This window comes from Rhagoletis zephyria, unplaced genomic scaffold, assembly GCF_001687245.7.
Source record: "Rhagoletis zephyria isolate East Lansing unplaced genomic scaffold, Rhagoletis_zephyria_1.1 Rzeph_scaffold_01375, whole genome shotgun sequence".
In the NCBI taxonomy this organism is placed as follows: Eukaryota; Metazoa; Arthropoda; class Insecta; order Diptera; family Tephritidae; genus Rhagoletis; species Rhagoletis zephyria.
In genome coordinates this window covers 104101-129872 of record NW_016158459.1, presented here as the reverse complement: position 1 = coordinate 129872, position 25772 = coordinate 104101, and the positions used below count along the sequence as shown (strand labels likewise).

The following is a 25772-nucleotide window of genomic DNA, read 5'->3' as shown; positions in this document are numbered from 1 at the left end:
TATGTGTATTTATGTGTATATTTTAAAGATCTCAAGTTCAAAATCAAATACTGAACATCCTATACGTATATTTATACAGATTCTTGTTGAAAAATAGATACTTTTCAGTAGTAGTTTTACATGCTCTTTTTAGAGTGTACTTGCTATTTATTATATTTACTTTGCAAAATACTTATGCACAAATAATGTACTTTATAAATTGAAATTACAAATGTTTGATTTTATGCACATGTATTCCAAGTCCTTAGGATGGGTTAAATTATGTCTTTTTCATGAAAATGTTTGGTTTTCTTACAAATTATGAGATGTATATGTAAAATAAAAAATTGGATACATTTGGATACATTTTTGGCTTGGTCAGGGATACATTTTCTTGAGACGGCGCAGCAACACTGGTTACATCCCGAGCTAATAAAAGGGAGGTAAAAACAACAACCTCTTTATAAGCCGCCAAGAGGATCGGCATTGGTGAACCGTATGAAATCGATGTATGAAGAACTGAAAACAAAAGTGAAAATCGATTTAAGAAAAGCAATTTCGGTTTGTCTAACCACTGATATTTGGACGCATCAACATACTATGCGTAGTTATCTTGGATTAACAGTACATTATTTAAAAGGTAAATTTAACGTTTAATAACACTCATATATCTACGCTCATGTGCTTATGATGTGATGATGATGAGCGTAGATATATGAGTGTATGAGCCTGCGAGCAGGGCTGCCACTGACGAAAATAAATACTTACCATCTATTTCATAAAAATCTACCAAATCAGGAAAATATGTACCAAAAACTTTTTTAGTTATTTAAAAAAAAAAAATATTGATTTGATTTTTTAGTTATTTCAATAAAAATTTAGTACGTAATTTTTATTTAACCAATGATATTGTATTTGAGGTCATATTAATGACATCGTCGCGGTTTCCTTCAACTAAAAGCAAAAATGATGAAACTAAAGGCAACAACGACACTTCATCATTTGAAAAAACTACAACTGGAGTTATTATAGACAAATACAGTGACTCAAAGAATCGCTTGGCGATTTTTTATAATATTCACAATGTTTTTCAGCTAAAAATTTTTTAATTTTATTTTTATAAAAGAATATTGTTTGCGCTTTAAAGAAAATCATAAAAATCAAGGATTAAAGCTATGCATATACCACATTTAGAAGGATTTAACAAATTAGCGCCAAAATTTCGAACTTTTTCTCTGAATTTTTAAAACATTTTTGGGTTTACAGTTTTTAGTCAAAAAATGTGCACCTAAAAATTCCCGCTGATTTCAATTTTTTTTTGCACCGGACTTTTGTGTCTTTTTTAATGTAACAACTGCCATTTATAAAACCGGCGTTGATTTTTTTTTAAATTTTTTTTGCGAACAATCATAGTGTGTAATTACTAGACTGCAGATTTTTATGCAGAAAACGGAGCCTCAAAACACGTACCACTTAACTATAAACAAAATATATACGAGTTTATACACTTTGCTTATAGCTATGTGGTACATATTTCTAGGCTGCGTATTTTGCATGAAAATCGGCAATCTAGTAATTACGTGCCTGTTCATTTTTTATTTTTATTTGAAGAATCATTTAAAATATTTAGGCAATCAAAAGCTCGTCAGGATTCCAGCAAAATGAGTTTTGAATAGAACACGATATGTTCGCCTTTTATCGAAAGCGTTCGAAAAATAATGCAATTAAGTAGACTATACTTTTAGAAAGAAATTTTAAATAAAAAGATAAATACGAAAAATAAAACGAGAACGGAAAGTTTTAAAGTTCAAGTAAAATACTTTAACAAAAATCTACCAAAATGAGAAAAATTTTACCTTTTTACCAACCCAAATTTTTTCTACCAATTTTGGTAATAATTTACCCTGGCAACCCTGCCTGCGAGCCTCCGGGTGAAAGCGTATATGCGCATAGTTATCAAAATTTACCTTTTAAATAATGTACTGTTACATAACTTGTGAGTTTGCTGGTCATATAATTTACTTATATATCATATATAGAGTGTGAAATGAACTCATACGAATTGGGAGCGTATCACTTAACAGACAGAAAAACGATTGCTATCCTTAGATTAAAGCTTCGTGAAATATGCAATGAATGGGAGATTAATGATGAAAAAATTTGTGCGATACTTTCGGACGGCGGAGCAAATATAAAAGGCGCAATCAAAGAAGAATTTGGGGAAACTAAGCATATTTCATGTTGTGGTCACATCATAAACAATATTGGTCAGAATTTAATTGAAGTGAACTTAAACAAGCGCGCAAGTGAGGCAGATATTTCTGAAATTTCTAAATTAACCGACAAATATGATAGCGACCTTGATGATTTGTCTGATAACAATTGCCAACAAGCCACTATCAGAGATCTTTTAACAAAAGCAAAAAAATTGTAAAATTTTTCTGATGTAGTGAAGTTGCTTCACGAGAGTTAGAGAATTTACAACAACAGTCAGGTTCCAAACCAGCTTTAAAACTAATTCAAGAAGTAAAAAACAGATGGAATTCATGCTATGAAATGCATAAATCTTGCCGATTACGTAAGCCGGGTGTTGTCTCTCAAATAAATGACCAAATACAAATTTTTCAGCTTTGCTTTTAACTTTATTTGCACTAATTCATGTGCTACTTGCGCAGCGCTTTAAAAATATTTTGTATGGTTAATACGCGTGTCAAATACAAGAAAGACCCAGAATTTTACTCTGGCGGTGTTATTTATACACTTATGAAATGAATACAAAATATAACGGTGGCTATTTAACTATTTACAAAATGTATGTACATACATATATGGCTTATTAATGTTGTAGTACGTATGAGTGAAGATGATTTAACTACACGTATACACTCATGTATATATAGGTATGCTAAGGTGGTAGGCAAAGTGATAAGTATACCCAGCGGCGGTGTAAACGAGTATACCCAGCGGCAACATTCCCCCCCTAGCAAAGGAATCGTGATGAGTATTGCTTAAGTATTGCCGGTGACATCCAACACTGCCACCTTGGTTGCGGGCCTTTGCATTAGACCCTTTTGCGTTTTTATAGTTACCCGTCGCACCTGTTCATCTTTTGCTTTTACGACATCAACGATGATACCCTTCGGCCAATAATTTCGCGGCAGAGTCTCATCAACAACAACAACGACGTCTCCGATTGCGACTGATGCCCGCTTGCTGAACCATTTGGCTCTACGTTGAATGATTGGAGTATATTCCTGCAGCCAACGTTGCCAGAACTTGTTAGCGAAGTCTTGTGTCTTGTGCCACTGCTGTCGTAGGTTTGATGCCTCGTTGAAGACTGATTTGTGTCCGTCGGTAGATCCGAGGAGCAGGTGGTTTGGTGTGAGCGCATCGTCGTCTGCGCTGTCGAGAGATACAAATGTGAGTGGTCGAGAATTGATTGTAAGCTCTACTTCACATAAGGCACTTTTGAGCGTTTCGTCTGTAAATTTGTACGAAGGGCAAATAGCATTCAGGACGGATTTAACGGAGCGGATTAATCTCTCCCAGGCCCCGCCCATATGTGGCGCCCCTGGTGGGTTGAATCGCCAAACGACGTCTTCACAATTTATGTTTAGCTTTTCGATACCATTAGCATTTGTGCGCAAGGCCTTTTCCGCAGCTTTAAAGTTTGTGCCGTTGTCTGTATAAATCTCGCGTGGTTTGCCTCGCCGTGCCACAAAGTTCAGAATGCACATTATACAAGAACTGACGTCTAGACTATGTGCGACCTCCAGATGAACTGCACGGACGCTCAAACAAGTAAAGATTACTCCCCACCTTTTCTCTCTGCGCCTTCCAATCGAGACATGTATCGGACCGAAAAAATCTATTCCGACATAGGTGAAGGGACGCTCAAAGCTTGCCAAACGTGCAGCTGGTAGCGGAGCCATTTGCTGAGTATTTGGCTTAGCGCCATCGTTCTTGCAGCGTTGACATGACCTTCGTATTTTGCGGTAAAGTACTCGTAGGCGTGGAATATAATATTGTTCGCGAATCGAGTTCAAGGCTGCTTCATGAAATTGATGATGATTTCGTTCGTGGTAATGTCGAACTATTAAAGCTGTGATTGAGTTGTTTGTCGGTAAGATTATAGAGTCGCCAGTTCTTAAGCTTTCGGCTCTTCCCCGTGATCTGAGTATACCTTCGTCGCTTAAATAGACATTTAAAGAGATTAGTTTGCTATCGCTTTCAATACTCTTACCGCATTTGAGGTTGATAACTTCTTGCCGATATTCACTCTGCTGTGCCTCTTTTATGAGCGCGCTCTTAGCTCTGTGGATAATCTTGTCACATACGCCGGTAGGTATTTGCTCCTTCTTTATCTTGGATTTTAGTTTTTCTACGAACAATATTACCATCGCCATCGTCAAGTATAATCGACGCCAGCTTGAGAACCTATCAGCATCGATTAAAGGTTGTGTGGTTTCGCCTTTGGTTATATGAAAGGTAAAATGTCGGAGTTCAGTATGCTCCACTGGTCCGAGGTCGTCGCATTTCGGCCAATCGGTTTGATTGAAAGATAAGAATTTCGGCCCGTGCAGCCAGATATCGGAACTTTGTTGCCGGCTGAATTTCGTTGCCAAGTCAGCAGGGTTAAGTTTTGAGGGAACCCAATTCCAGTCAGTGGCGTTGGTCGCCTCGAATACCTCGCCCACGCGATGCATTACATACTGTTTGAAATTTCTCGGATCCATGCGGAGCCATTTGAGCACGGTCTTTGAGTCTGACCACCAGAATCGAGCATGAATCGGAACTTGTAGTGCCTTCATCACATTGTTCGCCAATCTTACGCCAGTCACTGCAGCTTGTAGTTCGAGCCTCGGGATAGATACGGGCTTTAGCGGTGCTACTTTTGACTTAGCGGCCACGATGATAGTGTTGACTTCGTTTTTGTTTTTCACTCGCAAATAGCAAATTGCCGCGTAAGCATACTCGCCGGCATCTACGAAGGTGTGGATTTGGTTGCATTCGGAGTCTTTTAGAAGTTGTGAATAACATCGCGGAATCGTAATAGAGGTTATTGCTGGCAACAACGTCTTCCACTGGCACCACTTGTTGTAAAGCGGACCTGGGAGTGGGTCATCCCAGTTAATGGCCGATCGCCATACATCCTGCAGTAGTATTTTAAGACCTATGGTGTAATGTGCCACAAACCCGAGAGGGTCGAAGATGGACATCAACACCTGGAGTACTTCCCTTTTGGTTGGGACCAAGCTACATTGCAAGATGTCTCGTCTCATTTTGGAGAACCTGCAAATAAACTTAAAAACATCGTTAGTTGGATCCCAAAACAAACCTAATATTTTTTCTGCATTGCTTAAGTCCTTAGGAGTTTGATCTTCGACGGACTCCCCTGGAAGTTGCCTCAGAACAGCTGATGAGTTAGATGCCCAGTTACGAATGTTGAATCCAGCTTGATCGTGAATTGCTTTCACTTGCAGAGCCAGTTCCAGTGCTTCTTCTTCGGTATCGACGCTGTCGATGAAGTCATCGACGTAATGATGCTTTTGTATTGCTTCTACCGCTCGCGGTGATGTTTGCTTGTATTGCTCTGCATTTACATCTCGAACAAAGTGAGCAATGCATGGTGCGCAGCTGATGCCGAAGGTAAGCGCTTGCATAACGTAGATGTGAGGGTTATGTAACTCCTCACAGTTCTCGTGCCACAAGAACCTCTGAGCGTGCATGTCCATTTCTCTTACGCGAATCTGGTGGAACATTTCGGCAATGTCTCCACAAATAGCAAACTGCCCAGTTCTAAAAGCCAGTAATACGAAGACTAGCGAATTGAGTAGATCTGGCCCGCACAGAAGGAAATCGTTAAGAGCGGCTCCATCAGATTTGGCCGCAGCGTCCCACACAAGGCGCAACTTGCCGGGTTTGTTGGGGTTTAGTGTGATAAATATCGGCAGGTACCACTCGTGGTCGTATGATCTATTTACTTCGTCTGCAGTTAACCTTCTTGCGTAACCTTTGCTAATTAAGTTGTCTATTTGCTTCTGCATGTCACGTTGCAAATTGGAGTCCTTAGCTAACTTTTTCTGCATACATCTGAAGCGTTTAAGGGCGTTGTCGTAACTAGCTGGTAACTTTGCGTCGTCATGCTTCCACAACAACCCCACTTCATAGCGGCCCTCTCTTTTTTCACACGTTGAATTTAGAATTTGCAACGCTCTACAGTCTTGTGGGGACATGAGCTCTCTTTTTTGCGGCATCTCTAGGCTGAAGTACTCCTTGATCTCTTCGTGTAGGATTTCGTATTTCTTTTCGCAGTCACATATGTGAATATTCAATAGTTGTGAGTCAAAGTGGTTAGTAGTACCTCCCTGCAAGGTCCAACCTAAGCGACACTTAGTGGCGATCGGCTCAAGCCAGTGTCCCTCACGAGTTTTGATAGGCACCGCAAGTTTCCAACAATTGGCTCCTATTAGAATACCCGGCTCGGCATTTTCATATGACTCGATCGGAAGCCCGCGTAGATAAGGGTATTTCTTCGTAATTTTCTCCATATTAAGAGACTGGCTAGGCAAGCCCAGTCGCGAAACGGTGTGCACTTCATTTATTTCGTATTTTGCATTATCGTATGCGTTTGAAATCTGTATCGACGTTCGCATTGAGTCGCTTTCGATCCGTGTGTTTTCGCCGGTCCAGCGAAGGCACAGTGATTCTAGCTCGCCGTCCAAGCCCAAGGAATCATAAATGTGTTTTTCCATCAATGTCACGGATGATCCCTCGTCTAAAAAGGCGAAGGTTTTTATGGATTTACCCTTTGAGTGTATGCGAACGGGTATTATACGAAAACATGGTGCATCTTCATCATTACCTACATGAGTGTTTACCAGTTGATTATTTATTAGAGGTGGTGTGGTATTTTGCTTTTGCTCAGCATACGTAGATACGCTCTTCGGCGTGTTTTTATGAAGAAGCTTGTGGTGCTTTGATTGGCAACCATCGACTCCACACTCCCTGTTCGCATAACACTTTCGGCGGTGCATGTTAAGGCATTGTCTGCACAATTTATTGGATTTTACTACATCCCACTTGCGCTCCAAGGTGAGTTTACTAAATTCTACACACGTCTGTATTTTATGATCGGTGCACCCGCATAAAACACACCCAACTTTGTTATGATTTTCGACACCAGTTGCTTGCGTGTGTGCGTTAATTACGCCACTCTTTTTGGATACACGTGGTGTGATCACCTTACTTGCTGCTTCGGCTATTTGGAAAATCCAATCACTAAACGCTTTAATAATTGGTACTCGCTCGTCTCGCTGTAACATTGCCCAATTTAACTTGTGTTGGCTTGGAAGCTTGTCAACGAATTCCTTCACCAACATTGGATTATTCAGATGCGCCTCCATATGGCAGGCTTCCATCGTAGAGCAGATGTTTTGCACGCACAACGCGAAGTCGATAAGACTTTCCAGTTTTTCCTTCAGCGGTGGAATCGCCCTGGCTTTCTCCACCAACGATTCTAGTATATGCTCTGGACGTCCAAAACACATCTTAAGTGTCTGAATTATTTCCGGGACCATAGAGGGGAGCAATAATTTGCAGCGTACCGTCTCATAGGCCTTTCCCTTGAGACACTTCTGCAGCCGCATTAGGTTTTCGGCGTCGGTGTACCCCGCTACTTGCGTGCTGTTTTCGTAGTTACTTATGAACAGCGGCCAGTCATCCGGATTTCCGCTGAAGGTAGGCAAATCCTTTGGAATTACTTGTCTAGCGGCAAGCTGCGAAGAAGTCGGAGCTGTAGTTGTGCGGTTGATTCCGATAGACGAACCGCCTGCGCTTAGTATTTCGTACTTTTTTTGTAGATACCTTTGCTCTATTTTTCGCTCTTCTTCCAAGAGTTCCAATTGTAGTACGTGCTGTTGGGCTACGCTGTCGTAACCTTGAGTTGCATCAAGTCGCGCCCCACATTGAGCGCCAGTTATCGGTGGAAGTAGAGGTTGTTGCATAGCTTGCTGTCCTAGACCCGGGAGTTGCTTGGCAGGTGGGAACATTGCGGTTGAATATATCATTGGTGGGTTCGCGCGATGCGCATTGGAGGTGATAACGGCAGGAGTCATTATCGTTGCCGTTGATACGATGATATTGCTTGCTGTTGTAATTGAACCTATTGGTTGTTGACCATGTGTACCGAATGCTGCAGAATTATTATTCTGTACGTCCGTATTTGGCGACGATGCTGCTTGTGGTTGCCCGGTCGTTACCGTAGATATTTCACCATTAGATGTCGGGGGAGCGATAGTGCTCTTTTCAACGTGATTTGTCTGCGCGGATTCGCAAGATTTACAATTCCAACTTATGTTGGCCACGTTACTATTCACCCCGACACAATCGTAGTGGAACCACCTGTCACAGGAGTCGCACTGTACCATGCGGTCGGTATCTTTTTCACAACAATTATTGCAATTGTACTCGTTAGACATGTTTATTAACTTTTATTTTAAAGAAAATATTTTTAAAGATTTGTTGTCTCTCAAATAAATGACCAAATACAAATTTTTTAGCTTTGCTTTTAACTTTATTTGCACTAATTCATGTGCTACTTGCGCAGCGCTTTAAAAATATTTTGTATGGTTAATACGCGTGTCAAATACAAGAAAGACCCAGAATTTTACTCTGGCGGTGTTATTTATACACTTATGAAATGAATACAAAATATAACGGTGGCTATTTAACTATTTACAAAATGTATGTACATACATATATGGCTTATTAATGTTGTAGTACGTATGAGTGAAGATGATTTAACTACACGTATACACTCATGTATATATAGGTATGCTAAGGTGGTAGGCAAAGTGATAAGTATACCCAGCGGCGGTGTAAACGAGTATACCCAGCGGCAACACCGGGCACTCCTTAAGCTTCAAGGAGACAAGAGTTCCCGATCCACCAGACATTTTATCTGGTGACGAACTTGATGCACTTATTGAAGTCAGAGATATTTTGCATCCTCTTTGGATAGTAGCTCACGAAGTCAGTGCAGATAAGCACGTAACGTTAAGTAAATGCACCCCATTAGTTAAAGGACTAAAAAAAGTGAGTATTAAACAAATTTAGAGAGTAATGCTTCTTTATTGTTGCATATTTTGCATATCGTTTGATACATTTACAATACCAAACATAATTATATACATATGTAAATGGCAATGCTATCATTATGCTAACAAATTATGAAAAACACTAATCTAGAACTTTTAGAATACTACTATAAAACTGTGATTTTTTACTAAAATGTATTTTATTTTTATTTTTTCCAGGGAATTGATAGCCTCTCTCCTGCCACACTGAGTGGACAACAATTAACAAAGAACATGGCAGCGGAGATCAAACAAAAGTTTTCAAATATCGAACTTGTTAAATTTATGTCTCACAAGTGTACACACTTTCCCATTTTGCTATTCAGCATATGCGAGAATGAGTTTTAACCGTCAAATAGTGTACTCTTCTCGTCCGAAAAACTCACAGCATTTTATTCGGTGAGTTTTTGGTTGTGAGTTTGCACTCGGTGTACGCTACATTTTCTCACAGTTACAGAATGCAGCCCCTGGCGGGCATAGTAACCACGGACGCATCTACATATGTCAGCTTGGTTGAATTGTGCATTGAAAAATTCACTTTGTTAGGTCCACCACCTGGAGCGTTTGCTTCTGCTTTCGGCGGCACTTAGGGATTATAACCCTTGCTAAGCAGAATTCTCATTTTTGTGTTGCCGGAGAAGAGGGGCTTCCGCAATTCCGCAAAGGTATACAACATTTGTTGTGCATATAAGTCCGGCTACGCCATCCACAGTATTTTTGCGCAGAACCCACATTGAAATTTACAAAAGCGCATAGTGCAAACCGAATTTATTAATAAACTAGTGCTTAGAAATTTGAAAACTTTGTTCTAATTTAAATTTTAATTCTTTGACTACACGTGTATGATAAAGTTTTTAGATTCCGGTCATGCGTTTAGACACAACAACATAAAAACCTTGTGCAAATAACTAAACCGGACCCAAGTTCTCGATAAGGGGCAACAAACATTCTTTTTTGCTCGTTCATATAAAGCAGTGGATAAAAGTATATGTATATGCGAAAGGCAAATTTATCTGTAAATCTATAAGAACACCACTAATATTTCATGCAAAAATACATCGATTTACATTTTTATCTCGCTTCGGATTTGTTTTCGTACAAAATTTCGCAAAAAAACTGTAAATTTCTTACTCGTTCGTTTTTAGACATGCCATTCTTACGAATTTCGAAAATACGATTCGGATTGCAGCATACAATTTCTACTTTTCGTATCAAAATCCGAATCAGCCCTGCGAGATGTACGGATTTTTCCGTACGGTACGGATTTGAAGGGGTGAAAATGGTTGTACGGATTCAACGTACGAATTTTTAGCTTTCCGTGAAGATGTAGGGATTTTTGTTCGGGTTTCGGAGTGTCTTTTACATATTGTAAAAATCTTCCTTTACACATATCTCATAGGTTTCTTATAGTTCCTGAAGCTTCCATTTTTAACCGACTTCCAAAAAAAGGGGGTGATCAGTTCTTCGGAATATTTATTTTTTTATATTTTTTTTTTATGTATGTTACCGCATAACTTTGGACCGCGTCAACCGATTTCGATAATTCTTTTTGCATCGGAGAGGTAGTGTCTCAAAGGTGGTCCCATACTAATCTGGTTAGATCCGATCATTGGATCATGAAATATATATATATTTTTTATACGAGAATTGAAGTCGGTTTTGTTTTTTGCTTAAAAATTACTTGTTTTTATTAAAAAATGCTTCGTTTTCATACCTGGGACTTATCTATTAAAAAATTGATTATTTTTCACCCGATTTAAAAAATGAAACATGGCATTTAAAATTATGTATAACAATCTATTGGTAGACTTCGATTGTTGTGAAGTTTTGTTGCGTAGAATTAAAAATACCCCAAATTTTCTTTATTTTTCACTTTAACCATCGCTTCAAACATTATACTGCTACTCGGTAGGGTCGAAAACCTACCTGAATAGTTTTTTTGCATGTACGTAAGCTAAGAACACACGGCTTGCTAAAAAGTTCTAGTCAGAAAAATAATAAAGTTGTCTGTAAAGCAATCAATAAATAGGACTAGTGGCAATATGCGCTGCTTTATTTGATGTTATTAAAAGTCCGATTCCTGTGTTCACCTAAGTACAAATGATTTTTTGTTTTTTGGTCGCCAAACAAATTTGAGGGTACGGATTTTGTACGCATTTTTCATCCACTGTTGGAAACTCCGCCACCATCAACACAGAATTAATCGAAAGTGTAAACACCGTATAAACTTACCTTTGGTTTTCCTTTGTGCCTATTGGCAACCCTCGCTACTGTCAGTTTGTTGAAATTAAAAGAAACGATTTTCGGCTTCATTAGAAGCAGAAGCTTAAAAGAAAGCGGTTGGGAAACCCAAATGTAAGTATATTATGCTCCAAAATGTATTTTAAATTTAACTATTGATTTATTAAATAAAGATTTAAAAGCCCCCCTTTGCTGTAACGAACTCACACCGTGCTAAACAAATTGGTTGGACCGCCAACATTTCTTTTAAATATTTGCCGCATTTCTTGGAAACATCGAGTGTGTGTTCTGCAGCAGCAACAAATGTAAATTTCGCAGCCGTTACAGTGAACGTGGAAAAAATGTGATACAAATTTGGCGTGAGTTGCAAATAAGAACAATTACTTTTGAAAAATGGGACGAACCAAAAAGAATGTGTTAAAGCACACGAGCGCGACGGCGAGTTGCAACATGTGTGAAAAGCCGGATAGTGGACCGATGGTGCAGTGCGACGTGTGTGATGGATGGACACATTTTACGTGCGCAGGTGTGTCGGAGGACATAGTTAAAAAGGCTTGGAGCTGTAGTAAATGTCTCAATGCATCAACAAGTACAACAAAGACTGTACAAGCCGCAAAAACAACAGCTTATCAGGAAATTGGCATGCAGAATTATGCGAAAGAGGTACGTAATGAAATTGATGTAGCAAGTAGTCGTAGTTCGGGGAAATCGAAATGGTTCATGAAAATAGAACTGATGCGCCTTGAAGAAAAGAAAAAGGCTGAATTAGCGTATTTAGACCAGAAGTTTGAAATTATGCGCAGATATGAGAGTGCGGTGGAGTCGGACGACGAAGTTGGTGAAGAAGCATTAAAGGAAAGTAGAGCTGTGGAATGGGTAAGCGGCAAGGTCCAGGGCGATGTAGGTAGGGCTGAGGAAGGGCAAGGTAGTCTGGTTATAGGTCAGGAAGAAAGGGCGCGGATGCAGGCTCGCACAACAGCGGCGGTGAGTGTTGCCGGTTTGAGACCGGAGCAAATAACCGCGCGACACGTGGTGCTAAAGGATCTGCCTATCTTTGGTGGCAAGCCAGAAGAATGGCCTTTATTTCTTAGCAGCTTTGAAAACTCAACGCGACGGTGTGGATTTAACAACGAGAATCTGCTTAGGTTTCAGCGTGCTTTAAAGGGAAAAGCGCTTGAATATGTGAGCAGTAAGCTGATGATTCCGGGTCTTGTGCCGGAGATAATTTCTACTTTATGAATGGTGTTCGGCAGATCAGAGCAGATAATAAATAATTTGCTAGTTAAGCTACGTGCTTCTCCACCTATCAATGTTAATAAGTTCGATACTTTGGTAACCTTTGCGCTCGAGGTAAAAAATTTAACTGCGACTATGGAGGTATCAGGGCTTGAGTCGCACATGAACAATCCGCTACTAATACAGGAGCTTATCGAGAAGCTGCCGGCGCAGATGCGTCTTCAATGGGCATTGTTCTCCCGGTCATATGCGATAACTACCGTGAAAGTCTTTAGCGAATGGCTTTTTGATTTAGCAGACGCGGCTAGCAACGTTGCATCGGTTACTAAACTAGCTAATTAAGAAACAGAAAATCGTAGGGTACACCGAGTGAGCTTCCATAACGAGGAACTAGAGACTAGGACTGGGTCCACTGGGTCTGTTAAGCGAAAGTTGGCCTGTTATTTTTGTGAGGAGGCACATCTCATAATGAAGTGTGATAAATTCAAAAAGCTGGGTTACGACCAAAAATGGAAAGCAGTGCACGATTTGAAGCTGTGTAAGGCATGCCTGAAAAAGCATGACATAAAATCCTGTCGAGAGAACAGAGTGTGTGGTGTGAATAATTGCGACCGAAGGCACAACCCGATGCTTCATAAACCCGAGGCAGCACCTGGAAACAACAACGCTACAACAGCCATGGTGGTAACGCATCACCAAGACACCCCTAATACTTTCTTGATGACTGGTCTGGTCCCACGCTAATAGAGAAGAGTGTGTTGCAGCAATTGCAGATAAAAGGAAAAAAGAAAGATTTATGCCTCAGATGGACCGATGGTACGATACGCTTACGTTGAATACCCGTGGAATCGTACTGCGGTGTTATACCACAGGTCATTATTGGATTGAGCAATAAGCACTTAGCGATTCCGTCGAAATTTCGAGAAGGCAAGGCATGTGAGCCTGCAGCTACCAAAACGCGCATCGGCTGGACGGTGTATGGCGTGGTTAATCGTGAAGAGCGTCAAAGCGATACCAATCTACAATTTCATATTTGTGAATGTGATGAGGGGAAACTAAGTGCTAGCGAAATTAAGGAACATCATCCGAGGAAATGGTACCTGCCAATGTTTGTAGTGCGCAATCCGAACAAACCGCAGAAGATAAGGCTCGTTTGGGATGAAGGCGTTTCGTTGAATTCATGCCTGGATAGGGTCCGGATTTGTTGATCTCTCTGTTTGATATACTATTGAACTTCCGTATATGGAAATATGGTATATGCGGCGATATCAGCGATATGTTTCATCGGGTTTTCGTGGAAGAAGAGGACCAGCATGCCCAGCGATTCTTGTGGGGAGGCTGCGATGATAGTCGCACCCCTGATGTATACTCACTTAGGGTAATGAGCTTTGGGGCAAGCTGCTCACCGTCGTTAGCCCAATATGTAAAAAATCAGAATGCGCTGCAGTTTGCAAGCTCGCATCCAAGAGCGACAAAATGTATCCTGGAGAGGCATTATGTAGACGACATGCTGGATGGCGCGAACTCTGTTCAAGAAGCTATTGATTTAGCTAGGACTGTGCAAAAAATTCACAAGAAGGCGAACTTTCATATTAGGGGTTGGCTATCGAACTCAAAGGAGGTAGTTGAAGCTCTAGGAAATGCCGGCGCGGAAGATAATTTTTGTAACTCTGCAAAGCGAGTGGACCAGGTCATAGATGCCTACAAAGTGTTGGGCATGTGGTGGTATACACCTGAAGATACCTTTACTTACAATTTAAAATTTACGAATGCGAATGATCAAGTACTTAGAGGTGCCCAAATGCCAACAAAGAGAGAGCTGCTTCGATTGCTGATGTCGATTTTCGACCCATTGGGACTACTAACGTTTTATCTAATTAACATAAAAATATTGCTACAGAAGGTATGGCGAAGTGGTATAGGATGGGATGACACCCTTCCATCAGAATTTCACGACGAGTGGAAGCAATGGTTGTCTTTTCTCCCGAGGGTACAGGATATCAGAATACCCAGATGCTATTTTTGCACAACAAGCACTGAAAGAGTAACAATCGAGCTACACGTCTTTGTAGATGTCGGTGAATATGCGTACGCGGCAGTGGCCTATCTGGGCTCGAGGAAGAAGATCGGGTGGAAGTTTCCCTAGTGTGTTCAAAATCGAAAGTCGCCCCTCTACGACCTTTATCGATTCCGCGTATAGAGCTGCTTGCCGCTGTAATGGGAGCGCGCCTCGGTAATGCGGTAGGAAATGCCCTTGAACTAAAAATTGATCGCGTCTATTACTGGACAGATTCGAAAACCGTACTCTGTTGGCTGCATTCAGATCTCAGAAAGTATAAACAGTTCGTTATGTTTCGCGTAGGAGAGATACAAGAAAGTACGGAGATTGCGCAGTGGAGATATGTTCCGGCGAGGTTAAATGTAGCAGACTTAGAGACAAAGTGTAATGGTGCCCCCGAATTTTCCTCGAGCAGTCGATGGGTTACAGGTCCCCCGTACCTACGTCAACCAAAGATTAATTGGCCGAGTGTTCCTGCAAGCCCAGAAGAAGAACTGCAGCACGTAACTGTGGAAGAATCGAGACCTCAATTAGTGGCAGTTAGCGTAAAGGAAAAAGCCCCTTCTATAGAAATAACACGATTTTCGAAATGGGAGAGAATTTTACGAAGCATGGCGTATGTTACACGTTTTGTGACCAAGCTACAAGGAGTACCAGTCAAAGAAAGCCTGACCGTCGAAGAGCTTGCCTGGAGCCAGAACTATTTATATCGCCTTGCCCAAGCCCAAGCATTTCCAAATGAAATCCAACTACTAAATACAAATTCATTGGGGCCTATGCCAAAGAAAAGCTCTCTGCGAAAACTCTCACCGTTTCTAGATGAAAACATTACCTTACGTATGCGCAGCCGCTTAGAAAGAGCGGCTTGTATAGATGATGCTACAAAAACCCAATTATACTGCCTAAAACAAGTCACTTAACCAAGCTTGTAGTTGATTTGTACCACAGAAAATGGAAACATGTAAATCATGAAACAGTAATTAATGAGATTTTTCAGAAGTTTTATATACCCGGACTACGAACAATACTTCGATCCGTGCGGCTAAGCTGTCAATTTTGCAAGAATTAGAATACATGTCCTCAACCACCTGAGATGGCTGATTTACCTGTAGCGCGATTGTCTGTGTATACGAGACCCTTCACGTATGTTGGAGTGGACTTTTTTGGGCCATTCCTGGTGACTGTCGGCAGAAGAGCTGAAAAGCGCTATGGTGTGCTGTTTACGTGTCTTACATGTCGAGCAGTGCACATTGAGATGGCTTATAGCCTGACGACCAGCTCCTGCTGCATCGTAGTGCGCAACTTCATGGCCCGAAGAGGGGCACCCCGAACATTTTTCAGCGACAATGGCACTAACCTGAAAGCCACGGAAAAAGAGCTCCGTACTGCGCTGTCGCAAGTAAGCTTCCCTGGCTTGGAAGCCGAGTTAACCAGCTGTGATACTGGATGGTCCTTTATCCCTCCAGCTTCTCCGCATATGGGATGAGCGTGGGAACGCCTCGTTCGCTCAATAAAACCCGTCTTGTACCACGTAGTGACACGCGAAACACGACTAACCGATGAAAAGCTGTCTAATGTGTTCATTGAGGTAGAACAGATTGTGAATAGTCGGCCACTCACTTATCTGTCATTAGATACCGCGGAGCAAGAGGTCTTAACACCGAATCATTTTCTGTTGGGTTCGTCTTCCGGACTTAAGCCGGTCGGGGAATTCAATCCCACCGATCAATACGTGCGCGCATCATGGAGGCACTCGCAATATCTCGCTGAACGGTTTTGGAAACGATGGGTTGCAGAAGTGCTTCCTATCCTCACTAGAAGAACTAATTGGTACGAAAAGGCCAAACCGATCGAAATCGGCGATGTGGTCGTGTTTGTCGATTCAAAATTACCACGATATTCTTGGCCGAAAGGAATCGTGGTTTCAACTGTGCAAGCACGAGATGGTCAGGTCAGGAGTGCTGTCGTCCGAACTGCGCAGGGTCAGTACCACCGACCCGCAACGAAGATAGCTGTGCTAGATGTACGACGTGGCGGCTTTCAAGAAGCTTAGGTATTCCCAGTTCATGGGAGATACCGGGAGGAGAATGTTGGAAACTCCGCCACCATCAACACAGAATTAATCGAAAGTGTAAACACCGTATAAACTTACCTTTGGTTTTCCTTTGTGCCAATTGGCAACCCTCGCTACTGTCAGTTTGTTGAAATTAAAAGAAAAGATTTTCGGCTTCATTAGAAGCAGAAGCTTAAAAGAAAGCGGTTGGGAAACCCAAATGTAAGTATATTATGCTCCAAAATGTATTTTAAATTTAACTATTGATTTATTAAATAAAGATTTAAAAGCCCCCCTTTGGTGTAACGAATTCACAGTGTGCTAAACAAATTGATAGGACCGCCAACACCCAGCTCTTTCTGTCCGTGTACGGACTTTATACTCTAAACGTCTGGCAGCCCTGATCCGAATACGAAAGCATTGCAGAAAAGGGGTATTCATCGTATATATAAGTGGAGTATCACATTCAAATTACAATTAAATGTAGTTTTATAATTTGTCAGCACTTATTTATGGTTTGCTATCGAAAAACATTTCCAATTGAGAGTAAATGGACCAAAAACGGCAGAACTGTGTATTTGTTTTGAATATTTAATATGAGTACGCCGTCTTGTTAAGTTCGGTAAACCATACATCGTTATAAGCGTATATTTGCTTTCCAATGATATATCAAGATTCATAATTGGTTTAGAAATGTTAAAGTTATAAACAAAAAGATGATGTTTTCTGACCATAGGTGAAGATTTTGATTTTCGCATTGATTTGATCCACTTTTGAGCGCCGTGGTGTAGAACCGGACTCGGCAGGTACCCACGGAAATTTTAGCACACGTTAGCTTTTTTAAATATGTGTTACTTGAAATTATTAATATTTTACTTTTATGTATGTACATACACATACTTATAGTGATTTGGCCCCATTAATCAAAAATTCAATGAACGAACATGGCTTGGATGCATTTATCCGCCGATGTGCACATTTCAAGCATCAAAACAAAATGAGGTTGTTTTTTTTGTTTCCAATGCGATGCACGCAAACCGCGCTACAAACGTCGAACATGCACCGCAAGCCGCGCATGTGCGTGCACATGTTCGTCGTGTGTAGCCACTGTAAGCAGTGTTGGTAGGTCTTCGGCACGAGAAAACGTCCCTCTTGGTCTGAAAAAACTTCATTTCCTACCAAAAAGTCTTTTTCAAATGTATGCACACAGAATTGTTCTTATTAAACTTTTATTGCATACAAAGGTACATAAAAATATATGTAAGGTATATTAAAGTGTCATTTCGACAGATCACATTTAAAATTCATTGTAAACTGGTTTGAGATCGTTAATATAAAAATCATTTTATAAATATACTTGTGATCAAACGAGAAACATTTACTTTTCGTTTGTGAAAATTCTACCATCGAGTAAGTTATACATGTAAACGTTTCAATTAAGTAAGCAATTATATTTTCTTTCCGTAAATTTTCAAACTAAATTCAAATAAAAACAAGTAAAAAAGTCTAAGTTCGGGTGGAGCCGAACATTAAATACCCGGCGCAAGTATTAAATATAGTTTTTCACCTTTCTGAAAACTGCCGTTACATGGTAAGAATAGTGGGTTTACCCTTATTTCTAACAATTTCGATAGTATGTTCAGTTATACTTAATGAGATAAACTTATATAGTCAGATGTGGGCGGTAACACCCCCACTTTGTGAAATTCTATAATAATGTTACTTATTTTCAAGGGATTGTTTTTTGTATCAATTTTGAGTAAATTAGCGTCCTTAAATTTCGAAATGTCGAAGTTTCAACAATTTCTGAAATTTACCGTTATATGAAAAGTGGAAGTAATTTTACTCCGATTTCAATAATTTTTGACGTGTTGCTTTTATGTGGTAAGCGAAATAATCGCACCAAGTCTGTGCAAATTGATCGAACGGTTACCGAGATATACATACCTGGTCATAAGTAGGCGGTGCCATGCCCATTTTCCAAAATTTTATCATAGACGTGTTTTTTGCTAAAGAATTATTGTAAACATCAATTTTGAATAAATAAGCTTCTGTATTTACTGATTTATGGAAGATTTGGTATTTCTCTAAATTACCTCTCATAAGTAGGCGGTGCCATGCCCATTTTCCAAAATTTTATCATAGACGTGTTTTTTGCTAAAGAATTATTGTAAACATCAATTTTGAATAAATAAGCTTCTGTATTTACTGATTTATGGAAGATTTGGTATTTCTCTAAATTACCTCTCATAAGTAGGCGGTGCCATGCCCATTTTCCAAAATTTTATCATAGACGTGNTACTTGTGATCAAACGAGAAACATTTACTTTTCGTTTGTGAAAATTCTACCATCGAGTAAGTTATACATGTAAACGTTTCAATTAAGTAAGCAATTATATTTTCTTTCCGTAAATTTTCAAACTAAATTCAAATAAAAACAAGTAAAAAAGTCTAAGTTCGGGTGGAGCCGAACATTAAATACCCGGCGCAAGTATTAAATATAGTTTTTCACCTTTCTGAAAACTGCCGTTACATGGTAAGAATAGTGGGTTTACCCTTATTTCTAACAATTTCGATAGTATGTTCAGTTATACTTAATGAGATAAACTTATATAGTCAGATGTGGGCGGTAACACCCCCACTTTGTGAAATTCTATAATAATGTTACTTATTTTCAAGGGATTGTTTTTTGTATCAATTTTGAGTAAATTAGCGTCCTTAAATTTCGAAATGTCGAAGTTTCAACAATTTCTGAAATTTACCGTTATATGAAAAGTGGAAGTAATTTTACTCCGATTTCAATAATTTTTGACGTGTTGCTTTTATGTGGTAAGCGAAATAATCGCACCAAGTCTGTGCAAATTGATCGAACGGTTACCGAGATATACATACCTGGTCATAAGTAGGCGGTGCCATGCCCATTTTCCAAAATTTTATCATAGACGTGTTTTTTGCTAAAGAATTATTGTAAACATCAATTTTGAATAAATAAGCTTCTGTATTTACTGATTTATGGAAGATTTGGTATTTCTCTAAATTACCTCTCATAAGTAGGCGGTGCCATGCCCATTTTCCAAAATTTTATCATAGACGTGTTTTTTGCTAAAGAATTATTGTAAACATCAATTTTGAATAAATAAGCTTCTGTATTTACTGATTTATGGAAGATTTGGTATTTCTCTAAATTACCTCTCATAAGTAGGCGGTGCCATGCCCATTTTCCAAAATTTTATCATAGACGTGTTTTTTGCTAAAGAATTATTGTAAACATCAATTTTGAATAAATAAGCTTCTGTATTTACTGATTTATGGAAGATTTGGTATTTCTCTAAATTACCTCTCATAAGTAGGCGGTGCCATGCCCATTTTCCAAAATTTTATCATAGACGTGTTTTTTGCTAAAGAATTATTGTAAACATCAATTTTGAATAAATAAGCTTCTGTATTTACTGATTTATGGAAGATTTGGTATTTCTCTAAATTACCGTATATGGGATGTGGGCGTGGTTACTGCCCGATTTTAAAAATTTTCAGCTGTTTGGTATGCTGTACCAAGGCTAACAACTGTGCCAAGTTTGGGAGGAATCGGTGAAGCGGTTACCAAGATATACACATATATTCATAAGCGTTCGTCGCTACGCCTATTTTCCAAAGATTAATAATATTCTTATTTTTCGTCTAAAGGTTATTGTAAATATCAATTTTGAGTGAATAATCTTCCGTAGTTACTAAAATATCGCAGTTTTCGTATTACTGAAAACTACCGTTAGATGAGAAGTGGGCGTGGTTATGGTCCGATTTCGCCCATTATCAATACCATTATCAATTTTAGCTCGAGCTATCGTGTACACGGACGGACGGACGGATGTATGGATAGACATACATGGCTTATTCGACTTCTCTTTTCATTCTGATCATTTATGTATACATTGGTATATATCTATCTCGATTCGTTTTGGCTGTTACAAACAACTTTATGTGAACAAAGTTATAATACCCTTGTGCACAAGTGCGCTCGGGTATAAAAATCATTTTTCATTTAAATTTGTTCCGAAAAACTGGCTATAAGTTAAAAAAATGCCGCGTCCTAGAAATAATACATTGCGTGATCTCTTTGGGACGAATTTAGACAAAGCTGTGTGTAAAATGGGAAAATGCGGTGGAAAAATTTTAAAAGAGCACGCTGGAAATTTGGAACGGCATCTTAAAAGTATTCATTTACAAATATATGAAAATTATATACAGGGGTGAGCTCACGCACACGCCAGAAACACACTCAACTTGCACTCACTGCTCATACACATGTGTGTGCATAAGGGGAAAACAAACTCTGCTCACAGAAAAGTGTGTGCTGTTTGTTATCAAGCGCATGCACATGTGTGTGAGCCGTTTTTTGTACAAATTTCTGCCCATGCACATGCACATAGTATATTTTTAAAATAATTTTTTTATAAAACGTTATTTTTTGAAAGACAATTCAATAAAGAGTGATATCTTTTTTTTTATATGGCAGAAAACATATTGTTACGATTATCCTCGAAGCCTTGAGGGATTTCCCAAATATACTCGGGCTCGTATCGCTGGATTGTTAAATAAATGCTCACGATGACCAAATTGTAGTACAATTAACTTTATTGTACAACAAACAATTTACAATACTCGCTAATACAGTAAAAACAATCTACAATACTTGTTGAAGCAATAACAACGCTTAACTAAACTTGTTAACACAATTAAACTTATAGCTTGCTTATTCGCAACTCACTTCTCTGCTCACTTTACTTGTAGCTTGCTGTCTTATAACTAACTCACTTCGCTGTGGCGGCGCCCTTATATACCTGCGCTCGTACTTATGGCAACTCTAGAATGCTCTGAAGTTTATCGCTCATTCTCTTTCTCTCGCTGTTCGCAGTGTTCATCCAACTTGACGTGTCTCTTTGTGGAAAATTCTACGTCATTCCTCGAACATTCTGCCTATTTCTCGTTGTTCGCTTCACGTTGCCGCAGTATTCGCCACACTGCCCTCCACCCAAGTCTGATCGTCCCGATCAGACACACTTGCTGTTCCAAACGCTGCAAGCCTTTCCAAGTGGACCACCTTCATCTTGTTTCTTGGTCTCCCAACGGTTTGGATTCGATACACTACGTCATTCAGCCGTTTGGCGACCTTATACGGACCTTCCCAGTTGCATTGTAGTTTTGGGGACAAACCTTTCTTCCGCTGTGGATTGTACAGCAACACTAAGTCTCCCTCTTGGAAACCCTCGGAGTTCATTGCCTTATCATACCTGGCCTTCATCTTGTCACTCATAATTTGAGTTCGCTGTCTCACAAGAGCATGTATTTCTCTTAACTCCTCTTCCAGGATGTTGGACGTCTCTTTCCCAATTCTCCTTGCATCGCCAGTTACTCCAAACTTCAGGTCACTAGGCAAACGGAGCTCACTGCCGAAGATTACCCTTGCAGGAGTTTTACCCGTGGTTTCTTGCACTGCTGACTGGTATCCCATCAGGAACAGGGGTAAGCGGACATCCCAATCTTTCTGAGTTTTGTCCACGACCTTCCGCAAATGCTCTTCCAGGGTTCAGTTGAACCGTTCCACCATGCCATCTGATTGCGGATGAAGAGCCGTTGTTCGAGTTTTCCGGATACCTAGTATGATTCAAAATTTCTTCCCTGGTCAGAGTGCAGCTCTATAGGTACACCGTATCTCGCAACCCAATTGTAGGTGAATACCTCCGTTACTGTTTTAGCTTCCTGGTTTGGAATCGGGTATACCTCCGGCCATTTGCTAAGATAGTCCATAACCACAAGGACGTATTTGTTTCCCTGTGCGCTCATAGGAAATGGACCGGCAACAACAATGGCAATCCGCTCGAAAGGTGCACCTGAGTTATATTGCTTCATCTCGCCATGACTTCTGGATTTCGGCCCTTTAGCTGCAATACACTCCGCGCAGTTAGCAATCCACTCTGCGACCGATTGCCGACAACCAACCCAATAGAACCTCTGCTTAACCTTCTCCAGGGTCTTCGTGATTCCCAGGTGCCCTCCACTAGGACCATTGTGGAATTCCTTGAGTACATCCGGAATTCTTACCCTTGGAACTACTATCAGGTTTCGGGAGCACTGGCCATCTTCGCTTTCCCATACCCTATGCATATAGCCAGATATTAATTTTAAGCTGTTCCATTGTGCCCAGTACGCCTTTGCGATGGGGCTTTTCGCTGCCATTTGCTCCTTAGTTGGCCTTCTGTCCACCTCAAGTCCTGCTGACACTTTCGTAGCTGTTCTTCCTTCCACTCTTCCGCTGGTGTTATTGTCGTTAGACGGACGTCTATAACGTCCTCTTTTCCCTCAGCTTTTGAGCAGTGTTTACATTACAGGCTACATGGTCGGCGGGACATGGCATCAGCATTACCGTGGACACTTCCCTTGCGGTGCTCAATAGCGAAGTCATAACTTTGCAGTCTCTCAATCCACCGAGCTAGCTGTCCTTCTGGATTCTTAAACTGTAGTAGCCACTTCAGCGCTGCATGGTCCGTTCGTACTCGGAAACGTTGCCCTAGAGGTACTTGTGGAAATGTTTGACGTACTGCACCAACGCTAGTAGTTCTCTCCGAGTTCCGCAGTAGTTCCTTTCTGGTTTTCCAATCGACCGGCTATAGTATGCAACCACCTTCTCCTGCCCATCAATTACCTGCGACAGTACGCCTCCTATGGCATAACCACTAGCATCCGTATCCAAAATAAACGTTGCACCTGGGACGGGATACGCTAGCATAGGTGCAGTAAATAGTCGTTCCTTCAGAGTCTGGAAAGCCTCCTCCTGCGCCTTGTTCCACTCGAAGGCTCTACTTTTCCTAGTGAGCTCGTGGAGGCTATTAACAACGCTGGCGAAATTCGGAACAAATCGGCGGTAGTAGGTGGATAGCCCAAGAAAAATCCGTAGTTCGTGCAGGTTCGTAGGTCTTGGCCAATCCTTTACTGATTCTATCTATCTATCCTCTGGAAAACTTCTTCCAAATTGTTCAGGTGTTCCTCAAAGCTTTTACCCAATACGATAATGTCGTCTAGATACACGAAGCATGTTTTCCAATGCAGTCCTTTGAGCACATGGTCCATAAGTCGTTCAAAAGTGGCAGGAGCGTTGCATAATCCAAAGGGCTTCACCGTGAATTGCCACAGACCGTCTCCAACGCTGAAAGCTGTCTTCTCCTTATCTTCGTCACTTACCTCTACTTGCCAATAACCGCTCTTAAGGTCGAGTGTTGAGAACCACTTTGTTCCAGTCAACGAGTCCAGAGTGTCATCGATCCTGTCCTTTTTCGACACATCGTTTAGTTTCCGGTAGTCTAGGCAGAACCGCATTTGACCATCCTTCTTCTTCAAAAGTACTACCGGCGAACTCCATAGACTCGCTGATGGTTCAATCACACCACTCTCGCTAATTTCTTTTATTATTTGGCTAACAGTTTCACGTTTGGCAAGTGGAACACTCCGAGGAGCTTGACGGATTGGCCTTGCATCGCCAGTATCAATGCGATGTTTCACGACGTTAGTCCTGCCTGGTTTGTCGCCATCCTTGTCGAATATGTTAAAGTATCTTCGAAGAAGTTCCTTAGCCTTGTGCTGGTATTTTTCTTCCAACCCTTACGTCCATGCATTAATGTCTTCCGCAATGTCATTCTCGCCAATGGAATCGCTTTCAGGTAATTTTTCGCAGTTGAAGATTGCCTTTACCTCTCGACATTGCCCCAGTACAGTTCCTCTTCGGAGTTTGACTGGTGACTTGAACTCATTGAGCACTCGAACTGGGATGCGTCCATCCTTTTGCGTCTTAGCCAAGGTTTTACCAATAAGTACGTCCGGTGTAGAATTTTGTGTTGCTTCAACAACCCACAATTTGTTTGTCCCACAATCTCCATCAATCTTTGCCCACACAACTGCTTCTGACTTCGGTGGAATCTGCTCGCTTTCCTCTAGGATCACTCGCTTGCTGCTGTACGGACCATCATACCCATACCTAAGGGGCACTTCCGTCCTGTCGTACTTCATGATCCTGTTCTTCATGTCGATCTTCATACCTTGATCAAATAAAAAGTCTAATCCAATGATGACTTCATCCATAATCGCCGCGACTATGAACTTGTGTAACACCGTCACATTCCCTATTGCGACTTTGCATGTTACCTCTCCTACAACTTGGGTGTCCTCACCAGTTGCTGTCCTCAACCTTGCTCCAGGTAATGGCCTTACCTCTTTAGTGACCAAATCAGATCGAATGATGGAATGTGATGCGCCCGTATCCACAGTTAGTACTCGCTCATGTCCGTCCACATATCCACCAACAGTAACGTTGCTCNCATAATCGCCGCGACTATGAACTTGTGTAACACCGTCACATTCCCTATTGTGACTTTGCATGTTACCTCTCCTACAACTCGGGTGTCCTCACCAGTTGCTGTCCTCAACCTTGCTCCAGGTAATGGCCTTACCTCTTTAGTGACCAAATCAGATCGAATGATGGAATGTGATGCGCCCGTATCCACAGTTAGTACTCGCTCATGTCCGTCCACATATCCACCAACAGTAACGTTGCTCGCTTTTCTGCCAATTCGCGAGACGGAGATTATGGGGCATTCAATTGCGGGAGCCAGCGTGCGCCCCTTGCTGCTGGCTCGTTTTAGTTTAACGACTGATCGGAGTCGGGCTCGTCATCCTCAGTCCTGCGTTTACGTACTGCTAAACTGTTTGACCTGTTGGAACCCGTCTTACATTCGCGTGCGAAGTGGCCTGGTTTTCCGCAACTAAAGCATTTCCTAGTACAATCCTTTCTCTAGGTTGCACCAGGAGTATTCTTCTCTGCCATCGACTTGAGTGTTTTCAGAATCTCGTTCATCACGTCAGGTGTCTCCACTTCTACTAGATGGGCTTTGTAGGCTGGTCTACTTAGGAGCGCCGCCGTTTCACGTGTCTGAGCATACGAGACTGTTTCAGCAAATGTTGGCTTTGGATTTGCATACGTCTCGCGCTTGGTATACATGTCTCGCATTCCGTTGATGAA

At 40.9% G+C, this 25772-nt stretch overlaps 1 protein-coding gene across 1 annotated transcript; it reads right to left on the bottom strand.

The window, feature by feature from the left end:
* Positions 1 to 2987: 2987 nt before the first annotated feature.
* LOC108363784 (uncharacterized) lies at positions 2988 to 8459 on the bottom strand. The gene has a single exon (XM_017617259.1). The coding sequence runs from the start codon at positions 8457 to 8459 to the stop codon at positions 2988 to 2990; it is 5472 nt and encodes a 1823-aa protein (XP_017472748.1).
* Positions 8460 to 25772: the final 17313 nt, after the last annotated feature.